Source organism: Pristiophorus japonicus, chromosome 5 (assembly GCF_044704955.1).
Source record: "Pristiophorus japonicus isolate sPriJap1 chromosome 5, sPriJap1.hap1, whole genome shotgun sequence".
NCBI lineage: Eukaryota > Metazoa > Chordata > Chondrichthyes > Pristiophoridae > Pristiophorus > Pristiophorus japonicus.
Genome location: NC_091981.1, coordinates 292,879,702 through 292,906,765, shown reverse-complemented (window position 1 = coordinate 292,906,765; position 27,064 = coordinate 292,879,702). Strand labels below are relative to the sequence as shown.

Genomic DNA, 27,064 nt, shown 5'->3' with positions numbered 1-27,064 from the left:
TGATATCATGTATTCAACTATCAGTGTAACCCATGTATAAGATGACATAAGTTGTACATAAGAACATAAGAATTAGGAACAGGAGTAGGCCATCTAGCCCCTCAAGCCTGCTCCGCCATTCAACAAGATCATGGCTGATCTGGCCGTGGACTCAGCTCCACTTACCCGCCTGCTCCCCATAACCCTTAACTCCCTTATTGAGTAAAAATCTATCTGTGACTTGAAAACATTCAATGAGCTAGCCTCAACTGCTTCCTTGGGCAGAGAATTCCACAGATTAACAATCCTCTGGGAGAAGAAATTCCTTCTCAACTCGGTTTTAAATTGGCTCCCCCGTATTTTGAGGCTGTGCCCCCTAGTTCTAGTCTCCCTGACCAGTGGAAACAACCTCTCTGCCTCTCTCTTGTCTACCCCTTTCATTATTTTAAATGTTTCGATAAGATCACCCCTCATCCTTCTGAACTCCAACGAGTAAAGACCCAGTCTGCTCAACCCATCATCATAAGGTAACCCCCTCATCTCCAGAATCAGCCGAGTGAATCGTCTCTGTACCCCCTCCAAAGCTAGTATATCCTTCCTTAAATAAGGTGAGCAAAACTGCACGCAGTACTCCAGGTGCGGCCTCACCAATACCCTGTACAGTTGCAGCAGGACCTCGCTGCTTTTGTACTCCATCCCTCTCCAACATTCCATTCGCCTTCCTGATTACCTGCTGCACCTGCAAACTAACTTTTTGGGATTCATACACAAGGAGGCAGCGGGCGGTCGAGGGGGTCGTTCAACCTGACTGCCTGCCTCTCTTCCGCTCTTACATCCGGTCCAGGGTGTCTTTGGAGATGGAGCACGCGGTGTCCACCGGTACGCTCGCGGCCTTCCGCGAGAGGTGGGCACCGGAGGGACTGGAGTGCATCATCACGCCCGGCAACCAAATTTTAATTTGATTTTATGTTTTTAAGTTAATTTGTTTTAATTGCCAGTGCTTTTAGTGTCCCCCTCCCCTTTTATAGGGGGCACTTGGAGAAAAAAAAAGGGAAAAAAAAAAGCCTTGTAAATGGTTGGTGTTTCCCCCAGATCGGGGGGGCACGGTTTAATGTTTTTTGTTTACTCCCAAAAAGAGTTTCATACACAAGGACCCCCAGGCCCCTCTGCACTGTAGCATGTTGTAATTTCTCCCCATTCAAATAATATTCCCTTTTACTGTTTTTTTTTCCCAAGGTGGATGACCTCACACTTTCCGACATTGTATTCCATCTGCCAAACCTTAGCCCAATCGCTTAACCTATCTAAATCTCTTTGCAGCCTCTCTGTGTCCTCTACACAACCCGCTTTCCCACTAATCTTTGTGTCATCTGCAAATTTTGTTACACTACACTCTGTCCCCTCCTCCAGGTCATCTATGTATATTGTAAACAGTTGTGGTCCCAGCACCAATCCCTGTGGCACACCACTAACCACCGATTTCCAACCCGAAAAGGACCCATTTATCCCGACTCTCTGCTTTCTGTTAGCCAGCCAATTCTCTATCCATGCTAATGCATTTCCACTGACTCTGTGTACCTTTATCTTCTGCAGTAACCTTTTGTGTGGCACCTTTGGAAATCTAAATACACCACATCCATCGGTACACTTCTATCCACCATGCTCGTTATATCCTCAAAGAATTCCAGTAAATTAGTTAAACATGATTTCCCCTTCATGAATCCATACTGCATCTGCTTGATTGCACTATTCCTATCTAGATGTCCTGCTATTTCTTCCTTAATGATAGTTTCAAGTATTTTCCCCACTACAGATGTTAAACTAACCGGCCTATCATTACCTGCCTTTTGTCTGCCCCCTTTTTTAAACAGAGGCATTACATTAGCTGCTTTCCAATCCGCTGGTACCTCCCCAGAGTCCAGAGAATTTTGGTAAATTATAATGAATGCATCTGCAATAACTTCCGCCATCTCTTTTAGTACCCTGGGATGCATTTCATCAGGACCAGGGGATTTGTCTACCTTGAGTCCCATTAGCCTGTCCAGCACTACCCCCCTAGTGATAGTGATTATCTCAAGGTCCTCCCTTCCCACATTCCTGTGACCAGCAATTTTTGGCATGGTTTTTGTGTCTTCCACTGTGAAGACCGAAGCAAAATAATTGTTTAAGGTCTCAGCCATTTCCACATTTCCCATTATTAAATCCCCCTTCTCATCTTCTAAGGGACCAACATTTACATTCGTCACTCTTTTCCATTTTATATATCTGTAAAAGCTTTTACTATCTGTTTTTATGTTTTGCGCAAGTTTACCTTCGTAATCTATTTTTCCTTTCTTTATTGCTTTCTTAGTCATTCTTTGCTGTTGTTTAAAATTTTACCAATCTTCTTGTTTCCCACTAACCTTGGCCTTATACGCATTGGTTTTTAATTTGATACTCTCCTTTATTTCCTTGGTTATCCACGGCTGGTTATCCCTTCTCTTACCGCCCTTCTTTTTCACTGGAATATCTTTTTGTTGAGCACTATGAAAGAGCTCCTTAAAAGTCCTCCACTGTTCCTCAATTGTGCCACCGTTTAGTCTGTGTTTCAAGTCTACTTTAGCCAACTCTGCCCTCATCCCACTGTAGTCCCCTTTGTTTAAGCATAGTATGCTCGTTTGAGACACTACTTCCTCACCCTCAATCTGTATTACAAATTCAACCATACTGTGATCACTCATTCCGAGAGGATCTTTTACCAGGAGATCGTTTATTATTCCTGTCTCATTACACAGGACCAGATCTAAGGTAGCTTGCTCCCTTGAAGGTTCTGTAACATACTGTTCTAAGAAACAATCCCGTATGCATTCTATGAATTCCTCCTCCAGGCTACCCCATGCGATTTGATTTGACCAATCGATATGTAGGTTAAAATCCCCCATGATTACTGCCGTTCCTTTTTCACATGCCTCCATTATTCCCTTGATTATTGCCCGCCCCACCGCGAAGTTGTTATTTGGGGGCCTATAAACTACGCCCATCAGAGACTTTTTCCCCTTACTATCTCTAATCTCCACCCACAATGATTCAACATTTTGTTCATTAGAGCCAATATCGTCTCTCACAACTGCCCTGATATCATCCTTTATTAACAGAGCCTTGAGAACATTGACCACAAGGAGGTGAACTTGTGGGAGACACTCCTAACCTGAACTTTCAGGTATAAAAGGGGAAGCTCCACCCACCTTCATCACTTGAGGTCTTGGTAATAAAGGTAACTGGTCACAGAGTGACCTTCTCTCAAGTATGAGCCTCGTATGCATTTATACTGTATAGTAAGGACATATCAGGGATCATTTCTGCGGGAGGTAGGAGGACCTGTACAAGCGGACGAGTTGCACCTCAACAGAGCCGGGACCAGTATCCTCATGGGGAGGTTGGTTGTGCGGTTGGGGAGGGTTTAAGCTAGCTTAGCAGGGGAATGGGGACCGGAGAATAGATTCAGTGGGGAGAGAAGAAAAGCTGGAATTGGGCAGCAGAGAAGTAGAACTCGAAAGTAAATTTGGAAGACAGAGGAAACAAGGGCTGCAAAGTAGACAACAGAGGAGTTTGGCGATACGAAGTGGTATATACTTCAATGCAAGGAGTTTAGAAAATAAGACATATGAGCTGAGAGCATAGATTGACACTTGGGAGTACGATATTATAACTATTACTGAGACATGGCTGAAAGAAGGGCAGGTATGGCAGCTTAACATTCCTGGTTACAGGGTTTTCAGATGGGATATAGAGGGGGTTAACAAAGGAGGGGAGGGGGGCGGCGCAGTATTGATTAAAGTAACAAGTACAGCTGTGAGAAGGGATGATATGTTAGAGGGGTCATCAAACGAAGCCATTTGAGTTGAATTAAAGAACAAAAAAAGGGCGATCACACTAGTGGGAGTGTACTATAGACCCCCAAGCAGTCAGAGGGAGATAGAAGAACAAATATGTGGGCAAATTGCTGCAAAGTGCAAAAACTATAGAACTGTAATAGAGGGGGGGTTTCAACTACCTTAATATTAACTAGGAAAATGGGAGTGTGCATGATACAGAGGGTGCGGAATTCCTAAAATGCATTCAGGAGAACTTCTTTAGCCAGTACGTATCAAGCCCAACAAGGGAGGGAGCAGTGCTAGACTTGGTTTTAGGGAATAAAGAGGGGCAGGTGGAGAGCATTTTGGTGCTAGTGATCATAATTCAGTAATATTTAGAGCAGCTATGGAAAAGGACAAAGGGGGAACAGAAATAAAAGTTCTCAATTGGAGTAAAGCCAATTTTGTTGAGCTGAGATGGGATTTGGCCGAAGTGGACTGGAAACGGCTACTTGATGGTAAATCAGTGTCAGAGCAGTGGGAGGCATTCAAGGAGGAGGTCCTGAGGGTACAGGGCAAGTATGGTCCCTTTAAAAAAAGGGTGGGGCTAACAAATCGAGAGCCCCCTTGATGTCAAGGGACATACAGGGTAGGATAATGAAAAAAAGGGAAGCTTATGACCGAAACCGAGAATTCAACACTGCTGAAACTCAAGAGTATAAGAAGTGCAGTGGAGCAATTAATAAAGATACCAGGAAAGCAAAGAGATAGCAAGAGAGAATGTTGGCAAGTAAAATCAGGGAAAACCCAAAGATGTTTTAGAAATATATTAAGAGGATAATTAGAGAAAAGGTGGCACTTATTAGAGAACATAAAGGATATCTGTGTGTAGAGGTAGAAGATACAGACTTTCCAATGAGGGAGGAGGTGTGTGAAATATTAGACGAGATAAATATAGGGAGAGAGGAAGTATTAAGGGGCTTAGCAGCTTTGAAAGTGGATAAATCCCCGGGCCGGATTAAATGTATCCCAAGAGAAGCATAAGAGGAAATAGCAGATGCTCTGACCATCATTTTCCAATCCTCTCTGGTTGCAGGTATGGTGCGATAGAACTGGAGGACTGCTAATGTTGTACCGTTGTTTAAAAAGGGAGAAAAGTATAGACCAAGAAATTACAGGCCAGTCAGCCTAATCTCGGTGTAGGAAAATTATTGGAAAAAATCCTGAGGGACAAGATAACTCTTCATTTGGAAAGAAATGGATTAATCAAGGACAGTCAGAATGGATTTGTTAAGGGAAGGTTGTGTCTGACTAACTTGATAGAATTTTTCGAGAATGTAACCAGGAGGGTCGATGAGGGCAGTGCGTATGATGTGGTGTATATGGATTTTAGTAAAGCTTTTGATAAGATCTCAACATGGCAGACTGGTCATGAAAGTAACAGCCCATGGGATCTAGGGTAAAGTGGCAAATTGGATCCAAAATTGTCTCAGAGGCAGGAAGCAAAGGGTAATGGTTGATGGATGTTTTTGTGACTGGAAGGCTGTTTCCAGTGATGTTCCGCAGGGCTCAGTGCTGGGTCCCTTGCTTTTTATAGTATATATATCAATGCCTTGGACTTAAATGTTGGGGATATGATTAAGATGTTTGCACATTACACTAAAATCGGCTGTGTGGTTGATAATGAAGAAGAAAGCTGCGGACTGCAGGAAGATATCAATGTACTGGTCAGGTGGGCAGAACAGTGGAAAATTGAATTCAATCCGGATAAGTGTAAGGTAATGTATTTGGGGAGATCTAGCAAGGCAAGGAAATACACATTAAATGTTACGACACTGAAAAGTGTAGAGGAACAAAGGGACCTTGGAGTGCAGGTCCACAGATCCCTGAAGGTAACAGGCCAGGTAGATAAGATGGTTAAGAAGGCATATGGAATACTTGCCTTTATTAGTCGAGGCATGGAATACAAGAGCAAGGAGGTTATGCTTGAACTGTATAAAACATTGGTTAGGTTGCAGCTGGAATACTCTGTGCAGTTCTGGTCACCACATTACAGGAAAGATGTGATTGCACTGGAAAGGGTGCAGAGGAAATTTACAAGACTGTTGCCTGGACTGGAGAATTTTATCTATGAGGAAAGATTGGAGATGCTGGGTCTGTTTTCTAGTTTTCTATGGAACAGAGGAGGCTGAGGGGAGACCTGATTCAGGTGGCTCACTTCAGTAGCAGGCCGGGGAGTGGAGGGAGCAGCGTGGAGGCCTAGCCCAGCAGGCTGAGCGGCCCCCCGCCTGCGAGCACCATTGGAGCAGGCCGGGGAGCGGAAGGAGCAGTGTGGCGACATGCCACTCCAGGGAGCAGCATGTGCTGGAGCAGGAGAGCAACCGCAGTGAAAAGGGATGATTGAAACATGGGCAGGTACAGCAGGAGCAGCGAGGTCGGGCGAAGCAGCAGCAAGAGATTGTAGAGGGACGTGAGTTCGAGACCCAGAAGAGGCAAGGGCCCAGGGGCATCTCGGGCCAGCCCACACTGCAATATGTTTGCGCACTAGGTCCGTGCAGCAGAGCTAGTCTCCAGTCGTCTTGGTTAATCCTTGCTACTGGACCAAGACCGAGCTCTGTCAAACCCGTGTGGTGGCTGGTGTGCAACATAGAAACATAGAAACATAGAGGGAAATCCTTATTAGTCGGGAAATTGTGGTGGGGAAATTGATGGGATTGAAGGCCGATACATCCCCAGGGCCTGATGGACTGCATCCCAGAGTACTTAAGGAGGTGGCCTTGGAAATAGCGGATGCATTGACAGTCATTTTCCAACATTCCATTGACTCTGGATCAGTTCCTATCGAGTGGAGGGTAGCCAATGTAACCCCACTTTTTAAAAAAGGAGGGAGAGAGAAAACAGGGAATTATAGACCGGTCAGCCTGACATCGGTAGTGGGTAAAATGATGGAATCAATTATTAAGGATGTCATAGCAGCGCATTTGGAAAGAGGTGACATGATAGGTCCAAGTCAGCATGGATTTGTGAAAGGGAAATCATGCTTGACAAATCTTCTGGAATTTTTTGAGGATGTTTCCAGTAGAGTGGACAAGGGAGAACCAGTTGATGTGGTATATTTGGACTTTCAGAAGGCTTTCGACAAGGTCCCACACAAGAGATTAATGTGCAAAGTTAAAGCACATGGGATTGGGGGTAGTGTGCTGACATGGATTGAGAACTGGTTGTCAGACAGGAAGCAAAGAGTAGGAGTAAATGGGGACTTCTCAGAATGGCAGGCAGTGACTAGTGGGGTACCGCAAGGTTCTGTGCTGGGGCCCCAGCTGTTTACACTGTACATTAATGATTTAGACGAGGGGATTAAATGTAGTATCTCCAAATTTGTGGATGACACTAAGTTGGGTGGCAGTGTGAGCTGCGAGGAGGATGCTATGAGGCTGCAGAGCGACTTGGATAGGTTAGGTGAGTGGGCAAATGCATGGCAGATGAAGTATAATGTGGATAAATGTGAGGTTATCCACTTTGGTGGTAAAAACAGAGAGACAGACTATTATCTGAATGGTGACAGATTAGGAAAAGGGGAGGTGCAACGAGACCTGGGTGTCATGGTACATCAGTCATTGAAGGTTGGCATGCAGGTACAGCAGGCGGTTAAGAAAGCAAATGGCATGTTGGCCTTCATAGCGAGGGGATTTGAGTACAGGGGCAGGGAGGTGTTGCTACAGTTGTACAGGGCCTTGGTGAGGCCACACCTGGATTATTGTGTACAGCTTTTGTCTCCTAATCTGAGGAAGGACATTCTTGCTATTGAGGGAGTGCAGCGAAGGTTCACCAGACTGATTCCCGGGACGGCGGGACTGACCTATCAAGAAAGACTGGATCAACTGGGCTTGTATTCACTGGAGTTCAGAAGAATGAGAGGGGACCTTATAGAAACGTTTAAAATTCTGATGGGTTTAGACAGGTTAGATGCAGGAAGAATGTTCCCAATATTGGGGAAGTCCAGAACCAGGGGTCACAGTCTAAGGATAAGGGGTAAGCCATTTAGGACCGAGATGTGGAGAAACTTATTTACCCAGAGAGTGGTGAACCTGTGGAATTCTCTACCTCAGAAAATTGTTGAGGCCAATTCACTAAATATATTCAAAAAGGAGTTAGATGAAGTCATTACTACTAGGGGGTTCAAGGGGTATGGCGAGAAAGCAGGAATGGGGTACTGAAGTTGCATGTTCAGCCATGAACTCATTGAATGGCGGTGCAGGCTAGAAGGGCCGAATGGCCTACTCCTGCACCTATTTTCTATAGAAACATAGAAAATAGGTGCAGGAGTAGGCTATTCGGTCACCACACATTAAAAAAAATCCAAGCACAGGCATCTTCCACCCTTCAAGATTTAGTTCGGACCTGGAATTTTAGGTCCATCACTGAAACACCTGTGAAATTTTTGACGTGGAAGCAAGTCATCCTCGATTCGAGGGACTGCCGATGATGATGATATAACATTATAAGGGGCCTGATTAGAGTAGATAGAAAGGGCCTGTTTCCCTTGGCAGAGGGGTCAACAACTCGGGGGCATATGTTGATGGGGGTCTGTAACTCACTGTCTGAAAGGAGGGTGGTAGAGGCAGGAACCCTCATCACATTTAAAAGATACTTGGATGTGCACTTAAACTGCCATAACGTACAGGGCTACAGACCAAGAGCTGGAAAGTGGGATTAGGCTGGTTAGCTCTTGGTCGGCCGGCGAGGACACGATGGGCCGATATGGCCTCCTTCCATGCTGTAAGTTTCTATGATTCTATGAATGGGGTGTATGTTCCAAACCCAGATTTTTGGGGTGTTCCTCAGAGTAAAATAAGGCAGGGAGGAATGCCCCCGACACCTTATTAGCATCCGTCTACTAGGCCTGCACTTGCTGCAGGCACAGGCCGGGTTACAATATATTTGGGGTCATAACCCTCCAGAAATTCTGGGGCAGTGCAGTGGGGCAGTGCCCTGACCTAACAGGTCTCCACCTTCTTGTGAAAATATGATTTGATACAGCTTGTTGATCACACATGGAATGTCCCACCAGAAACATTGGCCCAGAAATCCTGGTTTCTCCTGCCCATGGGCGTTCGAATGGATTCTAGAAAAAAGATGCGCACTTACTTGAATCTGCTGTGACCATGCACGCTCCCAGTCCAGAGGACTCTCCTGCCAGCGCGTCGCACCGCGTGCACATCAGGACGTGCGCAGGCCTGGAGCTGGAGTCACATGGCTCTGGGCAGCCAATCAGGTATAGTATATTCTCATTCACAATAATGGGAATTCTGTAAGTTAATTACCCATCTCAGGCAAAAAATGGCAGCTGCCACTCCAGCGCCTTTCTCTGGCGTGGTACCGGTGGCCGCCATTTTGGTGAAGGCCTTAGCGCTGCCGATAGCAACATTGACCCTGGACATGTAAATGAAGAGAAGGTGACACCGACTTAACATTACCTCAGTGAACTTCAACCTTATCACTGAGTTCAGCACTGGGTCCTAAGCTCACTATGAAAACCCAGCGTTCAGCAAACTGACAGAGGTGCTGTCAGCAACGCTAAAGGGGACACACATTTCTTTCAGGTAAGTTTGCATTTAAGCTTTTGAACTGGGTGTTTTTATTTTACTAATGTAGAGGCTTGGTGCAATTCTTGTTAAAAGTTTTTTAAGTGTGCAGGGAGTGCAGGAAGGCCTCGGATGGTAAAGGAAGGCCTCTGCGAAGTCAGAAAATACTGGAAATACTCAGCAGGTCTGACAGCATCCATGCAGAGCAAAGCAGAGTTCATGTCTCAGGTCAACATGCTTCCTGACCTGCTGAGTATTTCCAGTATTTCATGCTTTTATTTCAGGTTTACAGCATCCACTCGCAGAGGGAAGAGCAAGATGCAGAAGAGGAAGAAGCCAAAGAGGAGTGTAATGACTCAAGAGTCTGGTTACTGTAAACTCACTCAGGTGCAACCTGATCCATCTTTATTCCAGCCCAAGAGTGCCAGCATGACAAAGACACCCAGCTTATATACAGGTGACCAAGCACACATGCCACATGTGTACAGCCCGATGACCTCCGACCGCGGTGCCCTCTGGTGTCTGGTGACCCCCAAGCATTAATACATAACAAGGAGGAAGCAGAAAGAAGCACACAACCCAGACAGTCCCTTTCTGGGTGGGATATCCAGGATGGAATCATCCGCCTGTGGTATCAGTTACCAATTACCCTTCAACATTAGTCCCACACCTTATCTTCCCTCAGTTACTAATCATCACAGTATCCTCTTGGCCACAATGCTGATATAAACACCACCACAAAGCAAACTTTCCAATCCAAATTTATACATCTATTCATTCAACATGGCATCAAGAAACCAACCTGTTATGTTCATAGTAAAGTAATGTAACTGAGTACTGTAGACATGAGTAAGTGTGATCTTAGCTCCTTTATTCTAACTCCAGAGTGCCGGTACAGCATGGGAGACCTGCTTATATACAGTGCTTCCGAGGGATGCTGGGATCCCTTGGGACTCCAACAGGTACGCCCTCTGGTGATGGTAGAATACTGGCTACATAGGGGTGCATACATAACATCAAATCCTCCCAAAGTCAATAGTACACTTATTTACAGGGTGAGAAGATCTGGGGCCTTTTCGCTCCCTAGTCGATCGTCTCGGTACAAATGCAGGTGTGGGTGAGTTGGTTGGTTCTTCGCTGGGCTGCTGGGCAGCTGGCCTTGCTGGGCTGCTGGGGTTCGGTGAGTTCAGCTTCGTGGTCGGCCATGATGTCGGTTGCCACTTGTGTGTGTGTCGGGGGGTCGAAGTTGGTGGTGTCCTCTTCGGGTTGCTCGTGGCTGTCTGTGAGTCGCAGTTTGGTTTGGTCCAAATGCTTTCTGCAAGTTAGTCCATTGGCAAGTTTGACCTGAAACACCCCACTCCCTTCTTTGGCTATGACAGTGCCAGCAAGCCATTTAGGACCATGTCCATAGTTGAGTACAAATACAGGGTCATTGACTTCAATATCGCGTGACAAGTTTGCGCGATCATGGTACATGCTTTGTTGATGCCGCCTGTCCTCGATGTGATTATGGAGATCAGGGTGGACAAGAGAGAGCCTTGTTTTGAGTGCCCTTTTCATGAGCAGCTCGGCTGGGGAACCCCGGTGAGCAAGTGGGGTCTGGTGCGGTAGCTAAGCAGGACTCGGGACAGACGGATCTGCAGGGAGCCTTCCGACACACGTTTCAAGCTTTGCTTGATGGTTTGGACTGCCGGTGCTGCCTGGTCGTTGGATGTGGGCTTGAACGGGGCAGATGTGACGTGCTTGATCCCATTGCGGGTCATGAATTCCTTGAATTCAGCACTAGTGAAGCACGGCCCATTGTCGCTGACAAGGACATCAGGCAGGCCGTGTGTGGCAAACATGGCTCGTAGGCTTTCGATGGTGGCAGTGGACGTGCTTACAGACATTATTACACACTCAATCCATTTTAAATAAGCATCCACAACAACCAAAAACATTTTGCTTAGAAACGGGCCAGCAAAGTCAACGTGGATCCTAGACCATGGTTTGGAGGGCCATGACCACAAACTTAGCGATGCCTCCCTGGGTGCATTGCTCAATTGAGAGCAAGTGTTGCACTGGCGCACACATGACTCCAAATCTGAGTCGATGCCAGGCCACCACACATGGGATCTGGCTACAGCTTTCATCATTACTATGCCTGGGTGGGTACTGTGTAGGTCGCGTGTGAACGTTTCCCTGCTGATCTTATGCAAAACCACACTATTGCCCCACAAAAGACAGTCCGCCTGTATGGACATTTCGTCTTTGCGCCGCTGGAACGGCTTGATCTCTTCATGCATCTCCGCTTGGACGCTGGACTAGCTCCCGTGGAGGACACAGTTTTTTATAAGGGACAGTAAAGGATCCTGGCTGGTCCAGGTCCTGATCTGGCGGGCCGTAACAGGTGACTTTTCATTTTCAAAGGCATCCATCACCAAGAGCAAGTCTGCAGGCTGTGCCATTTCCACCCCGGTGGTGGGCAATGGTAGCTGACTGAGAGCATCTGCGCCTGGTCTGTGGCAGATTACAGACAGCGTAAGCGCCCATCTTTGGATGCGGGTAGAGGCATTGATATTAATCCCTTTGCACTCTGAGAATACCAATATGAGCGGCTTATGCTCAGTTTCTAACTCAAACTTGAGACCAAACAGATACTGGTGCATTTTCTTCACCCCGTAAACGCATGCCAGAGCTTCTTTTTCAATCATGCTGTAGGCCCTTTCGTCCTTGGACAAACTCCTGGACGCATAAGCGACCGGTTGCAATGTTCCCGATTCATTTGCTTGTTGTAACACACACACCACCCCGTACGAAAGTACACAGTTTGAGTTATGGTGAGGGGAGGGTGGGAATGCATGCGAGAAGGTGGTTAATGTATGAAGCTACCAGCATCTTGCATCCTTTCAAACCCCGCCGCTGGCCAAGGGCTCAGCCATGCCTCTGCCAAGAATGGCCAGAACCATCTCCTCCAAGGGGGTGAGGTGAAGCTGGGGATGGGACATCTTGTTTGGTACAGATTGTTGGTAGGTAAGTGATTGCGTGGGATGGGACGGGGGGGGCGGTCGTGTATTGAGAACTGTGTGTGGCAGTTTGTAGGAGATGGTTTTTGAGGATGCATTCACTGCCCTTGACCATTGGCCTGAGGTCATGAAGCTTCTTTGGGGACTGGAGCCACGCCGTGGGGTTAAAATGATGGCAGTGATGGCCTCAGTGACATGGTCCCATATCTTTCTTTCTCCTGGTCCCTGCGGGTTGACAAGCTCTCTTGCACTATTGACTCCCTGCACAAAGCTGGTGTGCTGCGTGCGAGATCCTGGGTGCCCTTCCCTGGCTTGCTGAGCCCTTTGTGTTTGTGCTGAAGCAATTCTCCCATTTTTTTTTTAGGTGTGGAAGGGAATTCAATTAGAAGAGCTGAAGACTCCAATTTGGGAATTTTTTATTGTTACTTTTTTTTCCCAGAAGGCAGTTGAGCTGTAAGGACTAAAAACTGCCCTGTTTGCATCATTTCTAGTTTTTTTCATTTCAGAAGCATTGCCCCTTTAAGAGAATGACACTACTCTCTGAAAAGACGCCTCATTTCAGAGCAACCTGTTCTAGCTGCAATGGTGGTTTGGCCACACAACATTGGGGCCTCCTGCCGGAACGAATGCCACCAGGGCAGTGTTGCACAGTAAGTTAAACGCTGGGCTAATGTTAATTAGTCTCCAGCACCAATTTTTTGGTCCTGCCATTTTTGGTAGCCGTCAACAGCCGACTGCAGTGACACCGGCAGCTTTTGTGGTGGTCACGAATTTCTAGGCTAGAAAATCATAGAATGATACAGCACACAAGGAACTCATTCAGCCCACCATGCCTGTGCCGACACTTTGAAAGAGCTATCCAATTAATCCCACTCTGCTGTTCTTTCCCCATAAACCTTCCAAAATTTTTCCCTGACTGATCTCCTTCTACTTCTTCTTAGGCAGTCCCCCGGAATCGAGAATGAACATAAGAAAAAAAAATAGGGCCATTTGGTCCCTCAAGCTTACTCCGCCATTTAATAAGATCATGGCTGATCTGATCTTGGGCTCAGCTCTACTTCCTTGCCTGCTCTCCATAACCCTTCTCTCCCTTATCTTTCAAAAATCTGTCTATCTCCGCCTTAAATATATTCAAATACCCAGCCTGCACAGCTCTCTGGGCAGAGAATTCCACAAATTTATGACCCTCTGAGAAAAGAAATTCCTCCTCATCTCAGTTGTAAATGGGCGATCCCTTATTCTGAAACCATGCCCCCTAGTTCTAGATTCCCCCACGAGTGAAAACATCCTCTCTGCATCTACCTTGTCGAGCCCCCTCAGTATCTTATATGCTTCAATAAGACCACCTCTCATTCTTCTAATCTCCAACGAGTATAGGCCCAACCTGCTCAACCTTTCTTCATAGGTCAACCTCTTCATCTCAGGAATCAACCTAGTGAACCTTCTCTGAGCTGTCTCCAATGCAAGTATAGCCCTCCTTAAATAAGACCAAAACTGTACGCAGTACTCTAGGTGTGGTCTCATCAATACCCTGTACAGCTGTAGCGGGACTTCTCTGCTTTTATACTCCATCTCCCTTGCAATAAAGGCCAGCATTCCATTTGCCTTCCTGATTACTTGCTGTACCTGCATATTAAATGTTTGTGTTTCATGCACAAGGACCCCCAGATCTCTCTATAATGCAGCATTTTGTAAACTCTCTCCATTTAAATATTAATTAGCTTTTTTATTTTTCCTGTGAATGTGAATAACCTCACACTTTCCCACATTATACTCCATCTGCCAAATATTTGCCCACTCACTTAGCCTGTCCATATCCCTTTGCAGATCCATTGTGTGCTCCTCACAATTTGCTTTCCCACCCATCTTTGTATCATCAGCAAACTTGGCCTTGTCGGTCCCTTCATCTAAGTCATGAATATAGATTGTAAATAGTTGAGGTCCCAGCATTGATCCCTGTGGTACCCCACCAGTTACCGTTTGCCGACCAAAAAATTACCCATTTACCCTGACTCTCTGTTTTCTGTTAGTTAGTCAATCCTCTATTCATGTGAATATATTCCGCCCTATCCCGTGAGCTCTTATCTTGTGTAGTAACCTTTTTATGTGACACTTTATCGAATGCCTCCTGGAAATCCAAATACACCACATCCACTGGTTCCCCTTTATCCACCTTGTTCATTACATCCTCAAAGAATTCCAGCAAATTTAACAAACATGACTTTCCCTTCATTAACCCATGCTGACTTTGCCTGACTGAATTATGCTTTTCCTGCTACTGCTTCTTTAATAATGGACTCCAACATTTTCCCAACCACAGATGTTAGGCTAACTGGTCGATAGTTTCCTGCTTTTTGTCTGCCTCCTTTTTTAAATAGGGGCGTTACATTTGCAGATTTCTAATCTGCTGGGACCTCCCCAGAATCCAAAGAATTTTGGTAAATTACAACCAATGCATCCACAATCCCTGCCGCTACTTCTCTTAAGACCCTAGGATTAACGCCATTAGGTCTAGGGGACTTGTCCGCCTTTAGTCCCATTATCTTACTGAGTAGCGCCTCCTTAGTGATTGTGATTGTGTCTAGTTCCTCCCCCCCCCCCCATAGCCCCTTGACTATCCACTGTTGGGATATTGTTAGTGTCCTCCACCGTAAAGACTGATACAAAATATTTGTTCAGAGTTTCTGCCATCTCCATGTTCCCCATTACTAATTCCCCGGCCTCATCCTCTAAGGGACCAACATTTACTTTTGCCACTCTTTTCCTTTTTATAAAGCTGTAGAAACTCTTGTTATCTGTTTTTATATTTCATGCCAGCTTACTTTCATAGTCGACCTTTCCTTTCTTACTCATTTTTTTAGTTATCCTTTGCTGGCTTTTAAAAGCTTCCCAACCTTCTGTCCTCCCACTAGTTTTGGCCACTTTGTATGCCCTTGTTTTTAATTGGATACCATCCTTTATTTCTTTAGTTAGCCACAAATGGCTATCTTTTCTCTTACACCCTTTTCTCCTCACTGGAATATGTTTTTCTTGAGAGTTGTGAAATATCTCCTTAAATGTATGCCACTGTTCATCAACCATCCTACACTTTAACCTATTTTCCCAGTCCACTTTAGCCAACTCTGCCCTCATACCTTCATTGTCTCCTTTATTTAAGCTTAGTACGCTGGTTTGAGATCCAACTTTCTCACCCTCCATCTGACTTTGAAATTCAATCATGCTATGATCCTTTATTAGGAGATTGTTTATTAATCCTGTCTCATTACACAGGACCAGATCTAAGATAGCCTGCCCCCTGGTTGGTTCCATTACATACTGCTCAAGGAACCCATCCCTTAAGCACTCTATGAACTCTGCCTCAAGGCTACCCTGACCAATTTGATTTGTCCAATCAATATGGAGGTTAAAATCACCCATGATTATTGCTGTTCCCTTTTTACAAGCCCCCACTATTTGCTGGTTTATACTCCGACCAACAGAGTTGCTACTGTTAGGGGGCCTATAGGTTATGCCCATCAGTGACTTTTTCCACTTATTATTCCTTATCTTCACCCAAACTGTTTCAACATCCTGATCATTTGAGCCAATATCGTTTCTCACTATTGCAGTGATTCCATCTTTTATCAACAGAGCTACCTCACCTCCTTTTCCTTTCTGTCTGTCCTTCCGGATTGTCAAATACCCCAGAATATTTAATTCCCAGTCCTGATTACTTTGCAACCACGTTTCTGTAACGGCTATCAGATCATACCAATTTGTAACTATTTGTGCCATCAACTCATCTATTTTTGTTATGAATGCTACGTGCATTTAGACAAAGTGCCTACAAATTTGTTTCTTTACCCTTTTTCCCTGCTTGTTTCCTCTCTCTTTCAAACTCACTTTCTTTATTTTGCTTTCTAATTCCAGCTTTACTCCCCTCCCTACTGAACCTATTTTCAGGTTCCCATCCCCCTGCCAAGCTAGTTTAAACGCTCCCCAACAACAAAAACCCCTCCTCCGGCAGCAGCAGCAATGGTCCAGTGTACAATTGGTTCAGCGACGTTCCATCCCTCGGCGAGCAGGGTATAACGGGCGGCCAATCCAATATCGCCCGATTTACACCACAGCCCAAGATGACTTCTGGACCTTAATCTAATCTAAGAATGTTACCTCTGAGATATACTGGAGATTTAAAACATTTATTACCTTTTAAGTAAAACATTGCAATTAAGTTAAATCTATGATATGTGTTCCTGTTTCTGTTCAATTTTAACTTCTGTAATTAACTTGAGTGTAATTGCTTCAGGCTTAAGATATGTCAGTGGGTTATTTTTCTGTCAGACAACAACAATCCGTGCTCACTCACAGAGGCAGATGGGGCTCCAGCAGCGACAGTGGTGTTGCGGATTGTGTGGCGCATGCCATGGGAGATGTTGCAGCAGCAATCGCATCGCAGGCACAAGCTCTGCCCCAGCTTGGTGATGGGCATGTGATCACCGACTGCTGCCATCCTCTCTGTGCAACGGGGAAGCGACAGTGCAGAAGCAGGCCAGCGGTTTGTGGTCATACATCGTGCTCGGGATGTTGAAGCCCAGTCCCGTGTGTCAGTGGTCCCCAGGATATGGAGGGGGCTGTCCTTCTTCCGACCATGCACCTAACGTGGGCCACTGCTGATCCACCAGAGACTGCTGTCGCCAATGCTGAGGTGTAGCAGTCCATAGCCGGGCCTTTCAGGTCAGAGCTGGTCCAGGGCATCGTCCTCGGCCATCTGCAGTGTCTGCCCGCCCTAACACAGCAGCCCTCACATAGCCTTGCTTTAGGTACTGAGGCCTCAATCAGGAGCAGCAGCATAGAGAGAAGGGGCTAAAGGGTAGGCGGGGGGTGGGGGGGAAAGTGCAGGGAAAGTCTGAATAATGTTAAGGACAAGGTTGCGGAGGTTCCCTGATTTTTGTTTATTACGCCTGTAAATAGTTACGTTGATTTAATTAACTTCATTGTTGTTCAGTGCCCTGCAACAGAACATTGTACATTGAATGGTTTTCTTTTGGTGGGGGGAGTGTTTGTTACTTTGTTGCACTAAAATTTTGCTTTGATCATTTGTCATTGGTGTCTTGTGTTTCATTTCAATGTTCACCGGAGATGTGTCTTTATGGGGGCACAGACCGTGTCCAATATTAGCTCCATCCCTCAGCTTCCTCCATTTAGGAAAACCGGTCCATTGTGAGCTGGCGAAGTGCAACTCTTGGTCCGGCAACATTTTCACGCTGCCTCCCCTGTGGATGGTATAGCTATCCAATCGGGTCCTCGCCAGGCTCCTCTTCAGTGACCTCCTCCTCCTCCTGAGGTGGGCCTGCAGTCCCCACTGGCAATGTCTGGCCCCTCATGATGGCCATGTTGGGCAGCATCCAGCACGCCACAATGAATTTGGATACCTGTTGAGGGGAGTATTGAAGGCTGCATCCAAAGCGGCCCAGCCTGCTGGAGATGGCATATCTCTATCAGCACTTCCTTTCGGAAGCGCAGCCTTCTCACACACTGCTCCTCAGAGAGCTGAAGGTATGAGCGTTGGTGCCTGTAAACGTTGGTGGTGGGTAAGACCTCCTCTGCAGACGTCTTCGGCCTCTCCTAATCCATGGGCCGACATGGCCAAGAGCCCTTGTTCTATCCTGACACCGCCAAGCAATAGCATGGAGGATGATACACTGGTGAACTAGTAATACCCCTATTAACTTCTTTCACTGAAAAGGTAAGGACACTATAATGGCAGATAAAATAACCACTTTGAAGGCAGAGCTTCATGCAGCGTGCTGTGGACAAACGTTGCAGGCAATGTGATCTGTGATGTCGGATCCTCCTCCCTTAAAATAAATACAGTGCAAATACCGGACTGTGGGACCACCTGCATCTGGGTCACCAGCGGAGCATTGTACGACGACTGACGTCATGATCTCATAGAAACTAGAGGGCGGAGCACAGCAAACCCTGAGCCAAACTTGCCGACCGGTTGGTAAAAGCTGGCCACCCACAGTTACACTTTAAAAGACCCTTTCCTGCCCCTCCAAATGTGCAAGGGAGCCGAAAAATCCAGCCCATTATACTTGGGTTCATAAAGAGCGTACTTTTGCATTGGGTATGAGAGTATCTGGACTGATCTTCCATTGTAACGTTGGACTAGCAGTGCTGTGCACCACTGACCCTTCCTTAAAACTGCAACACTTTAAAAAAAAACTCACATGTTTTTCAGTTAAAGTTTTGTTTTTCAGTACTTACGTACAACTCTTTGAGGCCTGGGTGCTGGTGCACCCACTGCTTGCCTATACTGCGCCATGATCACATCCCTGTCCTTAGGATCATACTGTTTCCTCATCAAGATCTCTGTAATTTAGTACAGAATGGAAGTAGTAAATAATAGCCTTACATTTAAAGAACATTTAAGACTTCTCTGACTCGCTATCCTCCTTTAAGACACTTCTTCGAACCTACTTCTTTTACCAACCTTTCGGCCATTTTCCCTAAGCTGTCCTTATAGAATCCTAGAAATTTACAGCACGGAAGGAGGCCGTTTTGGCCCATCGTGTCTGTGCCGGCCGACACAGAGCTACCCGGCCTAATCCCACTTTCCAGCTCTGGGTCTGTAGCCTTGTAGGTTACAGCACTTCAAGTATCCAAGTATCTTTTAAATGTGGTGAGGGTTTCTGCATCTGCCACCCTTTCAGGCAGTGAGTTCCAGACCCCCCACCACCCTCTGGGTGAATAAATATCCCCTCAAATCCCCTCTAAACCTCCTACCAATTACTTTAAATCTATGCCTCCTGGTTGTTGATCCCTCTGCTGAGGAAAATTGGTCCTTCCTGTCCACTCGATCTGAGTGTAAACAGTTTCTCACCCCGTTAGCGCCCCCTGGAGGCACTAATGGGTGGTGCAGTACAGGGGAATTTTGCCGCCAATTTTTTTAAATGGTGAGAAACTATTAAATGCTGGTAATCAGAGAGATTAACTGGTAATGTGTCGTGTGATTGTTAAACCTTTGCGAATAAACCAACTGGTTCTTAATAGCAATGTGTTGCCATTAATTCTTGAGTAAAGAACCCATAAAGCAAATACATTACACCCACCACCTGCGGACCAACGAGCCATAGCACTCGCTCCTCCAAGTCAGTCAGCTGGTGCAGTCCAGCTCCCCTGCTTCAGTCCACTGCTGCTCCATCCTGTTGTGTGCCATTTTGACTTACAAAAGAAAGGAACCTGTGTAAGTAAGAGTCCAGCTCTGTATGTGGAAGATATGCTGCCATGGTTGAATAGCTGTGAATGTAGGCAAGGCATAAAATGAGGTCATGGCTGTGAGTAAGTACAGATGCTTGGTGGTTGCCTGTTGGGTTAAGTGCTGGTTTGCAGAGTGAGCACAGACAGAGGCACAGAGGCTGGTATGTAAGAGTTGTGCAAACATGTAGCTTGACCACCCAACTGAGGTCGTTGGATTTCTTCCGGCACTGTGTTGGGCTTCTGTCGACCACGGTACTGGCTGAAATCTCCTCGGCCACCTCTGCCCACATTGCCTAAAACCCTGCGGCATTGGCCTTCCCCCAGATGGAGAGAACAGTGCATCCTTCCTTCTCTCCACTGTCCCCACCAATGTCTCCAAAGCAAGGTCACGGAACGCAGTGGCCCTTCTAAGAGGATTTGGAGCAGCCATCTCAGAACATCCTTACAGCTCTCAGTGAAGTCCAGCAGTGATGAAAATGACCAGATGCTGCCTGAAAGGACACCCCCTTTAAGAACTGGAATGAGCAGGGGGCTGATTATTGCTGAATGAAAGTAACCTGAAATTGGCTACAGCTCTGGTAATAGCACTACAGCAGTACCCCACTGAGCTCATTAGCACCTCAGATACCACCTCCCTTCATTTCTGAGGTGAAAATGCCCAATTTTCCACAATTTTGCAGTCCATCTCGCCAGGCGTTAACTATTCAAAAGGTTAAAACTTAGTGGGGCTGAAATTCACCCCCACCGGAAACAGGTCGCACCTCGTATTTTTCCTGTGTTTTCACCACTGCGGTGGATGCACTGGCCTCTTGCGCGAAATCCAGCTCTTTGTCTTTTTTTTTCCAAGCGGGGCTGAAGTTGGTCATAATGGGGGCGGAATTGGAGGCGGGACAGCATCAGTCATGAACGTAGCACCGATGATGTCATCACGCTGTGATTCGTTTAATTAGGTTCACTGGGCCACCAGGGCGGGCTTCGGCCGAGCTGAACCTGGAGGCATAATTGTCGGGCCAACCTGGCCGACAAAAAATATTAAATGGCGGGCGTGGCAGTGCGCCCTCCCCTTTAATGGCGGCCGCACCGTTCCTTTGCACACACTGCAAACACAGTGCACCGACAAAAAAACTGTCGGGGGCACCGGCCAGCAGCGGGACGGAAATGGGGAATGCCGGAAAAACCACTGAGGAGAATTTCGCGAACGGCGGCCATTCGACAAAAAACCGTCAGCCATTCGACACCTGCATTCTGGCAGTAACATGTCTTATCGGGAGGCTGAATTTCGGCCCCAGTGTATTTCACTCCCACAGTCTCTTGTGTGGAATCTTATCGAGTGTCTTCTGTTGGTCCATATAAATGACCTCCTTTATCTCTATCCTTAGATACCTCATCAAAAAATTCAGTTAGGTTCATGAAAAATGACTTACCCTTTACAAATTCATGTTGGATGGTGCTGATCAGTTCATATTTATCCAATTGCTCAGTCACTCTGTCCCCAACAACAAATTCTAGTAACTTGCCCAATTCTGGGCGCCACATTTTAGGAAGGATGTCAAGGCCTTTCAATCAAGATAATGGAATGGTACGAGGGATGAGGGACAACAGTTATTTGGAGAGACGAGAGAAGTTGGAATTGTTCTCCTTGGAGCAAAGTACGGGATGAGCATTGTCTTTGGTCCCCACCACAAACTACGTTCCCTAGCCATCTTCATAGGCAATTCCTTGAAATCGAGGAAGCTTCCACTCTAAAAGTGGGTTTTTAGGTGACTGAAGAGTCCAATACGGGAATTACAGTCTCTGTCACAGGTGGGACAGACAGTGGTTGAAGGAAAGGGTGGGTGGGACTGATTTGCCGCAGGCTCCTTCCGCTGCCTGCGCTTGTTTTCTGCATGCTCTCAGCGATGAGACTCGAGGAGCTCAGCGCCCTCCCGAATACTCTTCCTCCACTTAGGGCGGTCTTGGACCAGGGACTCCCAGGTGTCGATGGGGATGTTGCACTTTATCAAGGAGGCTTTGAGGGTGCCCTTGAAACGTTTCCTCTGCCCACCTGGGGCTCGCTTGCCGTGTAGGTGTTCCAAATAAAGCACTTGATTTGGGAGTTTCGTGACGGATATATGTCCGGATGATGTGGCCCGCCCAATGGAGTTGGTCGAGTGTGGTCAGTGCTTCGATGCTGGGGATGTTGGCCTGATCGAGAATGCTGACGTTGGTGCATCTGTCCTCCCAGAGGATTTGCAGGATCTTGTGGAGACATCGTTGGTGGTATTTCTCCAGTGCTTTGAGGTGTCCACTGTATATGGTCCATGTCTCTAAGCCATACAGGAGGTCGGGTATCACTACAGCCCTATAGACCATGAGCTTGGTGCCAGATTTGAGGTCCTGGTCTTCGAACACTCTCTTCCTCAGGCGACCGAAGGCTGCGCTGGAGCACTGGAGGCGGTGTTGGACCTCGTCGTCGATGTCAGCCCTCGCTGATAGTAGGCTCCCGAGGTTTGGAAAATGGTCCACGTTGTCCAAGACTGATCCGTGGATTTTGATGACTGGGGGGCAGTGCAGTCTGGCAGGGTCAGGTTGGTGGTGGACCTTTGTCTTACAGAAACATACTTTCTTATGCCTCGGTGAAGATATTGACGATGGCTTGGAGTTCGGCCTCTGAATGTGTGCAGATGCAAGCGTAGTCCGTGTACTGTAGTTCGATGACAGAGGATGGGATGACCTTGGATCTAGACTGGAGGTGATGAAGGATGAATAGGTTCCCACTGATTTGATAATTTAATGCCACTCCAGTGGGGAGCATGTTGAGCGTGAAATGGAGCATTGCAGTGAGGAAGATCGAGAAGAGCATTGGCGCGATGACACAGCTCTGCTTGACCCCAATCCGGACGTGGGCAGAAAACTAGCAAATGGAATGCAATCCGGAAAAGTGTAAGGTTATGCATTTGGGGAGGGACAACAAGGCAAGGAAATACACAGTAAATAGGAGGATACTGAGAGATGTGGAGGAACCTTGGAATATATGTCCACAGATCCTGAAAGGAAGCAGGACAGGTCGATAAGGTAGTTAAAAAGGCATACGGAATGCTTTCCTTTATCAGACAAGGCATAAAATACAAGACAGGGAAGTTATGTTAGAACTGTATACAACATGAGTTAGGCCACAGATTGAATTCTGTGTGCAGTTCTGGTCACCACATTACAGGAAGGATGTGATACACTAGAGAGGTGCAGATTAGATTTACGAGAATGATGCCAGGACTGAAAAACTTTATCTATGAGGAAAGATTGGAGAGGCTGGGGTTGTTTTCCTTGGAACAGAGGAAGCTGAGGGGAAATTTAGTTGAGGTGTATAAAATTATGAGGGGCCTAGATAGAATGGATAGGAAGCACCTATTTCCCTTAGCAGAGGGGAGAATAACCAGGGAGCAGAGATTTAAAGTAAGGGTAGAAGGATTAAAGGCGAGATGAGTGAACGGGGAGTTCCAGACTCCCACCACCAAAATGTGGTGGGAGTCCGCAACTCACTGCCTGAAAGGGTGGTAGAGGCAGAAAACCACATCACATTTAAAAGGTACTTGGATATGCACTTAAAGAACCGTAACCTAGGGCTACGGACCTAGTGCTGGAAGGTGGATTAGGCTGGGTAACTCTTTTTCCACCGGCACGGACAAACGATGGGCCGAATGGCCTCCTTCTGTGCTGTAGCTTTCTATGATTCTATGGCACACAATAGGAGAGAGCAGCAGAGCACAGGCGGGAGCGAAGTGCAGCTCCAGCAGCTTTCAGACCTTGAGGAGCGAGTGCTGTGACTCATTGGGCAGCAAGTGGCCACTGGTGCTGTCGCCATTTCTGCTTTCAGATTATCAGCAAACAGATGACCAGCCAGTCCCTGAGCCTCGCACTGAGAGTGAGGAAGGAGAAGAGGAGGAGCAAAGCACCACGTCACTGTATCTCTCACCCACAGGCACCACCTCAGATACTGGCACTACGCGATCTTTAGAGGCAAGTTTAGTAAAGGGGTCAGCACTGGGTGATGCACCGGGGACAAGTGGGCTGCAGCAAGGTCAGAGGGAGCTCGGTAGCCAGCTCCCCGGAGGGCAAGTTTACGCACGGGTTCTACTGCACAGGACTCAGATGAGGATCTCGATGTGGAGGCGTTCACAAGAAGGGTGTTGGCCATGCACTCGGAGATGATAGGTGCCATGACAAGTGTGCCCGAGAGCCTCTCGGTAATGGTAAGGAGCGTGGAGAAATCCGCCTCCAACATTGTACAGAGCTCTGCACACAACATGGAGCCCATCACTTCCACTCTGCAGAGGATGGTGGACTCCCAGAGAGACCGTACAGATCCAGACCTCAATGCTGTCCTACATCATGGGGAAGCCCACTATACTGGCAAAGCCACATGCACGCTTGTGCTGCTTCTCTCTGGTCATAGGGAATGACATGTAGTCCCTTCTCCTTCTGCACAGAGAATCTGTGGTGGATGGAACAATGGACGGCAAACTGGGAGATGTTGGAGATGTCACCTATCGCACACTGGAAGGATCCGCTGGCATAGAAATTGAGTGCGATGGCGACCTTGACTGCCACTGAGAGAGCTATGGTCACCCTAGTCTGAGGCTTGAGGTGTGACTACAGGAGGTGGCAGAGCTTTGTGACCACGTCCTTGCTAAAGGCTTCGAACACATTGTTCCTCAGTTAAATTCATGTCAGAGAACTGCTGCTGGAATACCCTGTGTGGGTACGGCCTCCTGTTGGGAGCCCTGTTGGCCCTCCTACCTCTGGCTACATTTTGCACTCATTCTCTGTGCCTCAGTTGCCTCCGACATTGATGATGGAGGGTGAGGTCCAGTGCCAGTACAGCCTCCATGAAAGAATCCAAATATTGCAGTTTTAAATCTCCTCTCAATGAAACTCAAGAATTTTTATTAAGCAGAATACTCGTTAAACTCCAAAATACTCAAATCATTCAAAGAGCCTGTTTGCCTTTGTGATAGCAACAAGGCAACATTATTGGCCGACTAAAACTAAACTGGATGTTGGTGCCTTTACATAGCACTACTCCAGCCGACATCCAACTGAAAGCTGCCTCCTCTACCTGTCGTGGTTAACAGCAGGCACACAGGCAAGGGGCGAAAGGGAATTTTACATACGGGGCACTATTGGGGCGTTGTGCATGGCAATAACATCACGATCTGAAGGTGCAGGAGATCGGGGCACAATGTCTTACTGCTCCCGTAAAACTCTCATCGAAGTCGCTGATCTCGCGCGCCTGGTTGTAAACCCTTTTGCACCCTGTTATCGCCCCCCCCCGAAGGGTGACCCAAGTGTCCCACAATTAAAGTCTCCTTTTTCAGTCCTTACCTTCCAATTCTTGCCATGTTTGACTTCCTGGGACAAACGGTGTGGTTGGTGCTGGGCATGGTTCTTGGGCTGCGGCTGCTGCGAGTTCTTCTTCAGCTGATATAAAGGATAGAATGGAAGTAGTGAGTACTGGACTTGTAACTCAAAAACAATCGGAGAGCTAACTGCTCATTCATCTCATCGTTGGGCTTTATATTGTGGGAAATTGTTCATGTCAGCTGTGACTCAGTTGGAAGCACTTTCATCTCTGAGTCAGCAGGCTGTGAGCTCAAGTCCCACTGCTGGGCCTTGAGCACAACACCTGTCTGACAGTCTAGTGCAGTACTGAGGAAGTGCTGTATTGTTGGAGGTGCTGTCTCTCGGATGGGACGTTAAACCGAGCTTTTGCAGGTGGATGTAAAAGATTCCATTTGAAGAGGAGCAGGTCAATATTTATTCCTCAACCAATACCACTAAAACAGATTATCTGTTCATTATCACACTGCTATTTTGGGTACCTTGCTGTGCGCAGATTGGTTGCCGCATTTCCTACATTACAACTCTGTGACATTTCAAAAGAACTTCATTGGCTGTAAAGTGTTTGGGGCATTCTGAGGTTGTAAAAGGTACTATATAAATGCCAGTTTTTCTTTTTTTCCATTGTTGTTGGATAGGCTGCACATTTCCCTACATTACAGCAGCGACTATACTGCAAAAGTATTTCACTGGTCTGACGTGGTTTGGGATATTACGAAGGGCGCTTTATAAATGCACGTTCTTCTTCTATCCAGATCCCCATGTATTTGTTTTGTCTGTTTTCCCACTGTTTAACTCTACCCCACCCCCATTTTATGTCATCTGCAAATTTAGACAATTTGTATCTGACTTCATCTCCAAATAACTTACATACACTCTGAACATCAATGGCCCCAGCACCGATTCCTAAATCACCCTGCTGGTTTAGCCATTTTCCAATCCACCTCGGAGGTTTCTCTCCTAATCCATATCTTTCTACCCTGTGGGCTTGTTTATTCCGGTGGTTCAGGTACTGTCGACTGCTGAACAGGACAGGTTCCTTTTGGTGTTTGGTGTGTTGCTTTCTGTTTTGATTATGAAACAGTGTTTCAATGCTGGATGCTTGGGGACAAAGGATATGGCCTCGCCACCTGGCTGATGACCCCTCTGCGTGACACCCACACCGCAGCTGAGAGGTAATACAACGAGAGCCACCGAGCAACTCGCAATATTGGAGTGCCGAAGCAACGCTTCAGATGTCTGGGCCACTCAGGAGACGAGCTCCAATACCACCCTGAGCAGGTAGCTCAATTCGTGGTGGTGTGCTTCATGTTACACAACTTGGCTATCAGGAGGGGACAAGGACTGCCTGATGAGCCTGACAGTCCACCTCACCAGAGCGAGAAAGAGGAGGCCGAGGAGGCGGACGCTGACATTGGGCCAGACAATCAGGCTGACGCTGAAGCTATGCCTCTGCCCCCCTGTAGACCGCATGAAAGGGCGCATGATGGCATGATAGCTGCAGAGCCTTACGTCAGGAGCTCATCAATGATCGCTTTGCCTGAAAGAACATTGGTGCTATTTCCAAGGCTGACACACTGCTGGGTGTGCAGGTGATACATGAATGGTGGGCAACACCTTGGTGACAGTTAAAATTTACGTTGATTGAAGTTAAGTGTGATTATACCCTTTGATGTTAAGGAATCACCAGTGTGTAATGGTGCAGCTATCTGAGCCAATGTGCTGCAAGGTTTTGTTAAATAAAAAGCATTTAAACCGAACATTAGTCTGAAATCATCAGTATTTCTGTACAAATCAACCCTTCCCCACCCCTCTTCTCCTCCCTACCTCTACCCCTTCCCCTTACCCTCCTGACTCCAAGCCGCCTGGCCGAGGAGATCCTCAGGCGATGCTTCATTGGGGGAGGGAGGGGATGACGGTCGAAGTGTTGCTTGGACGGTCCCGAGGTGGGAGTGTGCTCTGAGCCATAAGCAGGATGTTGCTGCTGGCTCTCTTCTGTGGTTGGCAATGGGGGGGTGTCACCTTGAGGTACATTGCGGTG

At 47.0% G+C, this 27,064-nt stretch overlaps 1 protein-coding gene across 12 annotated transcripts in view; it reads right to left on the bottom strand.

Moving 5' to 3' along the window:
* The window catches only part of LOC139264758 (uncharacterized), a 680,593-nt gene that overhangs the window by 224,215 nt on the left and 429,314 nt on the right, over positions 1–27,064 (bottom strand). For all 12 annotated transcript variants that reach the window (XM_070881817.1, XM_070881821.1, XM_070881822.1 and 9 more), the window contains 2 exons: positions 25,009–25,104; positions 18,655–18,759 (listed from right to left, as the gene is read on the bottom strand). In XM_070881817.1, the coding sequence (XP_070737918.1) occupies positions 18,655–18,759; positions 25,009–25,104 (201 nt within the window). The remainder of the gene's footprint in view (positions 1–18,654; positions 18,760–25,008; positions 25,105–27,064) is intronic.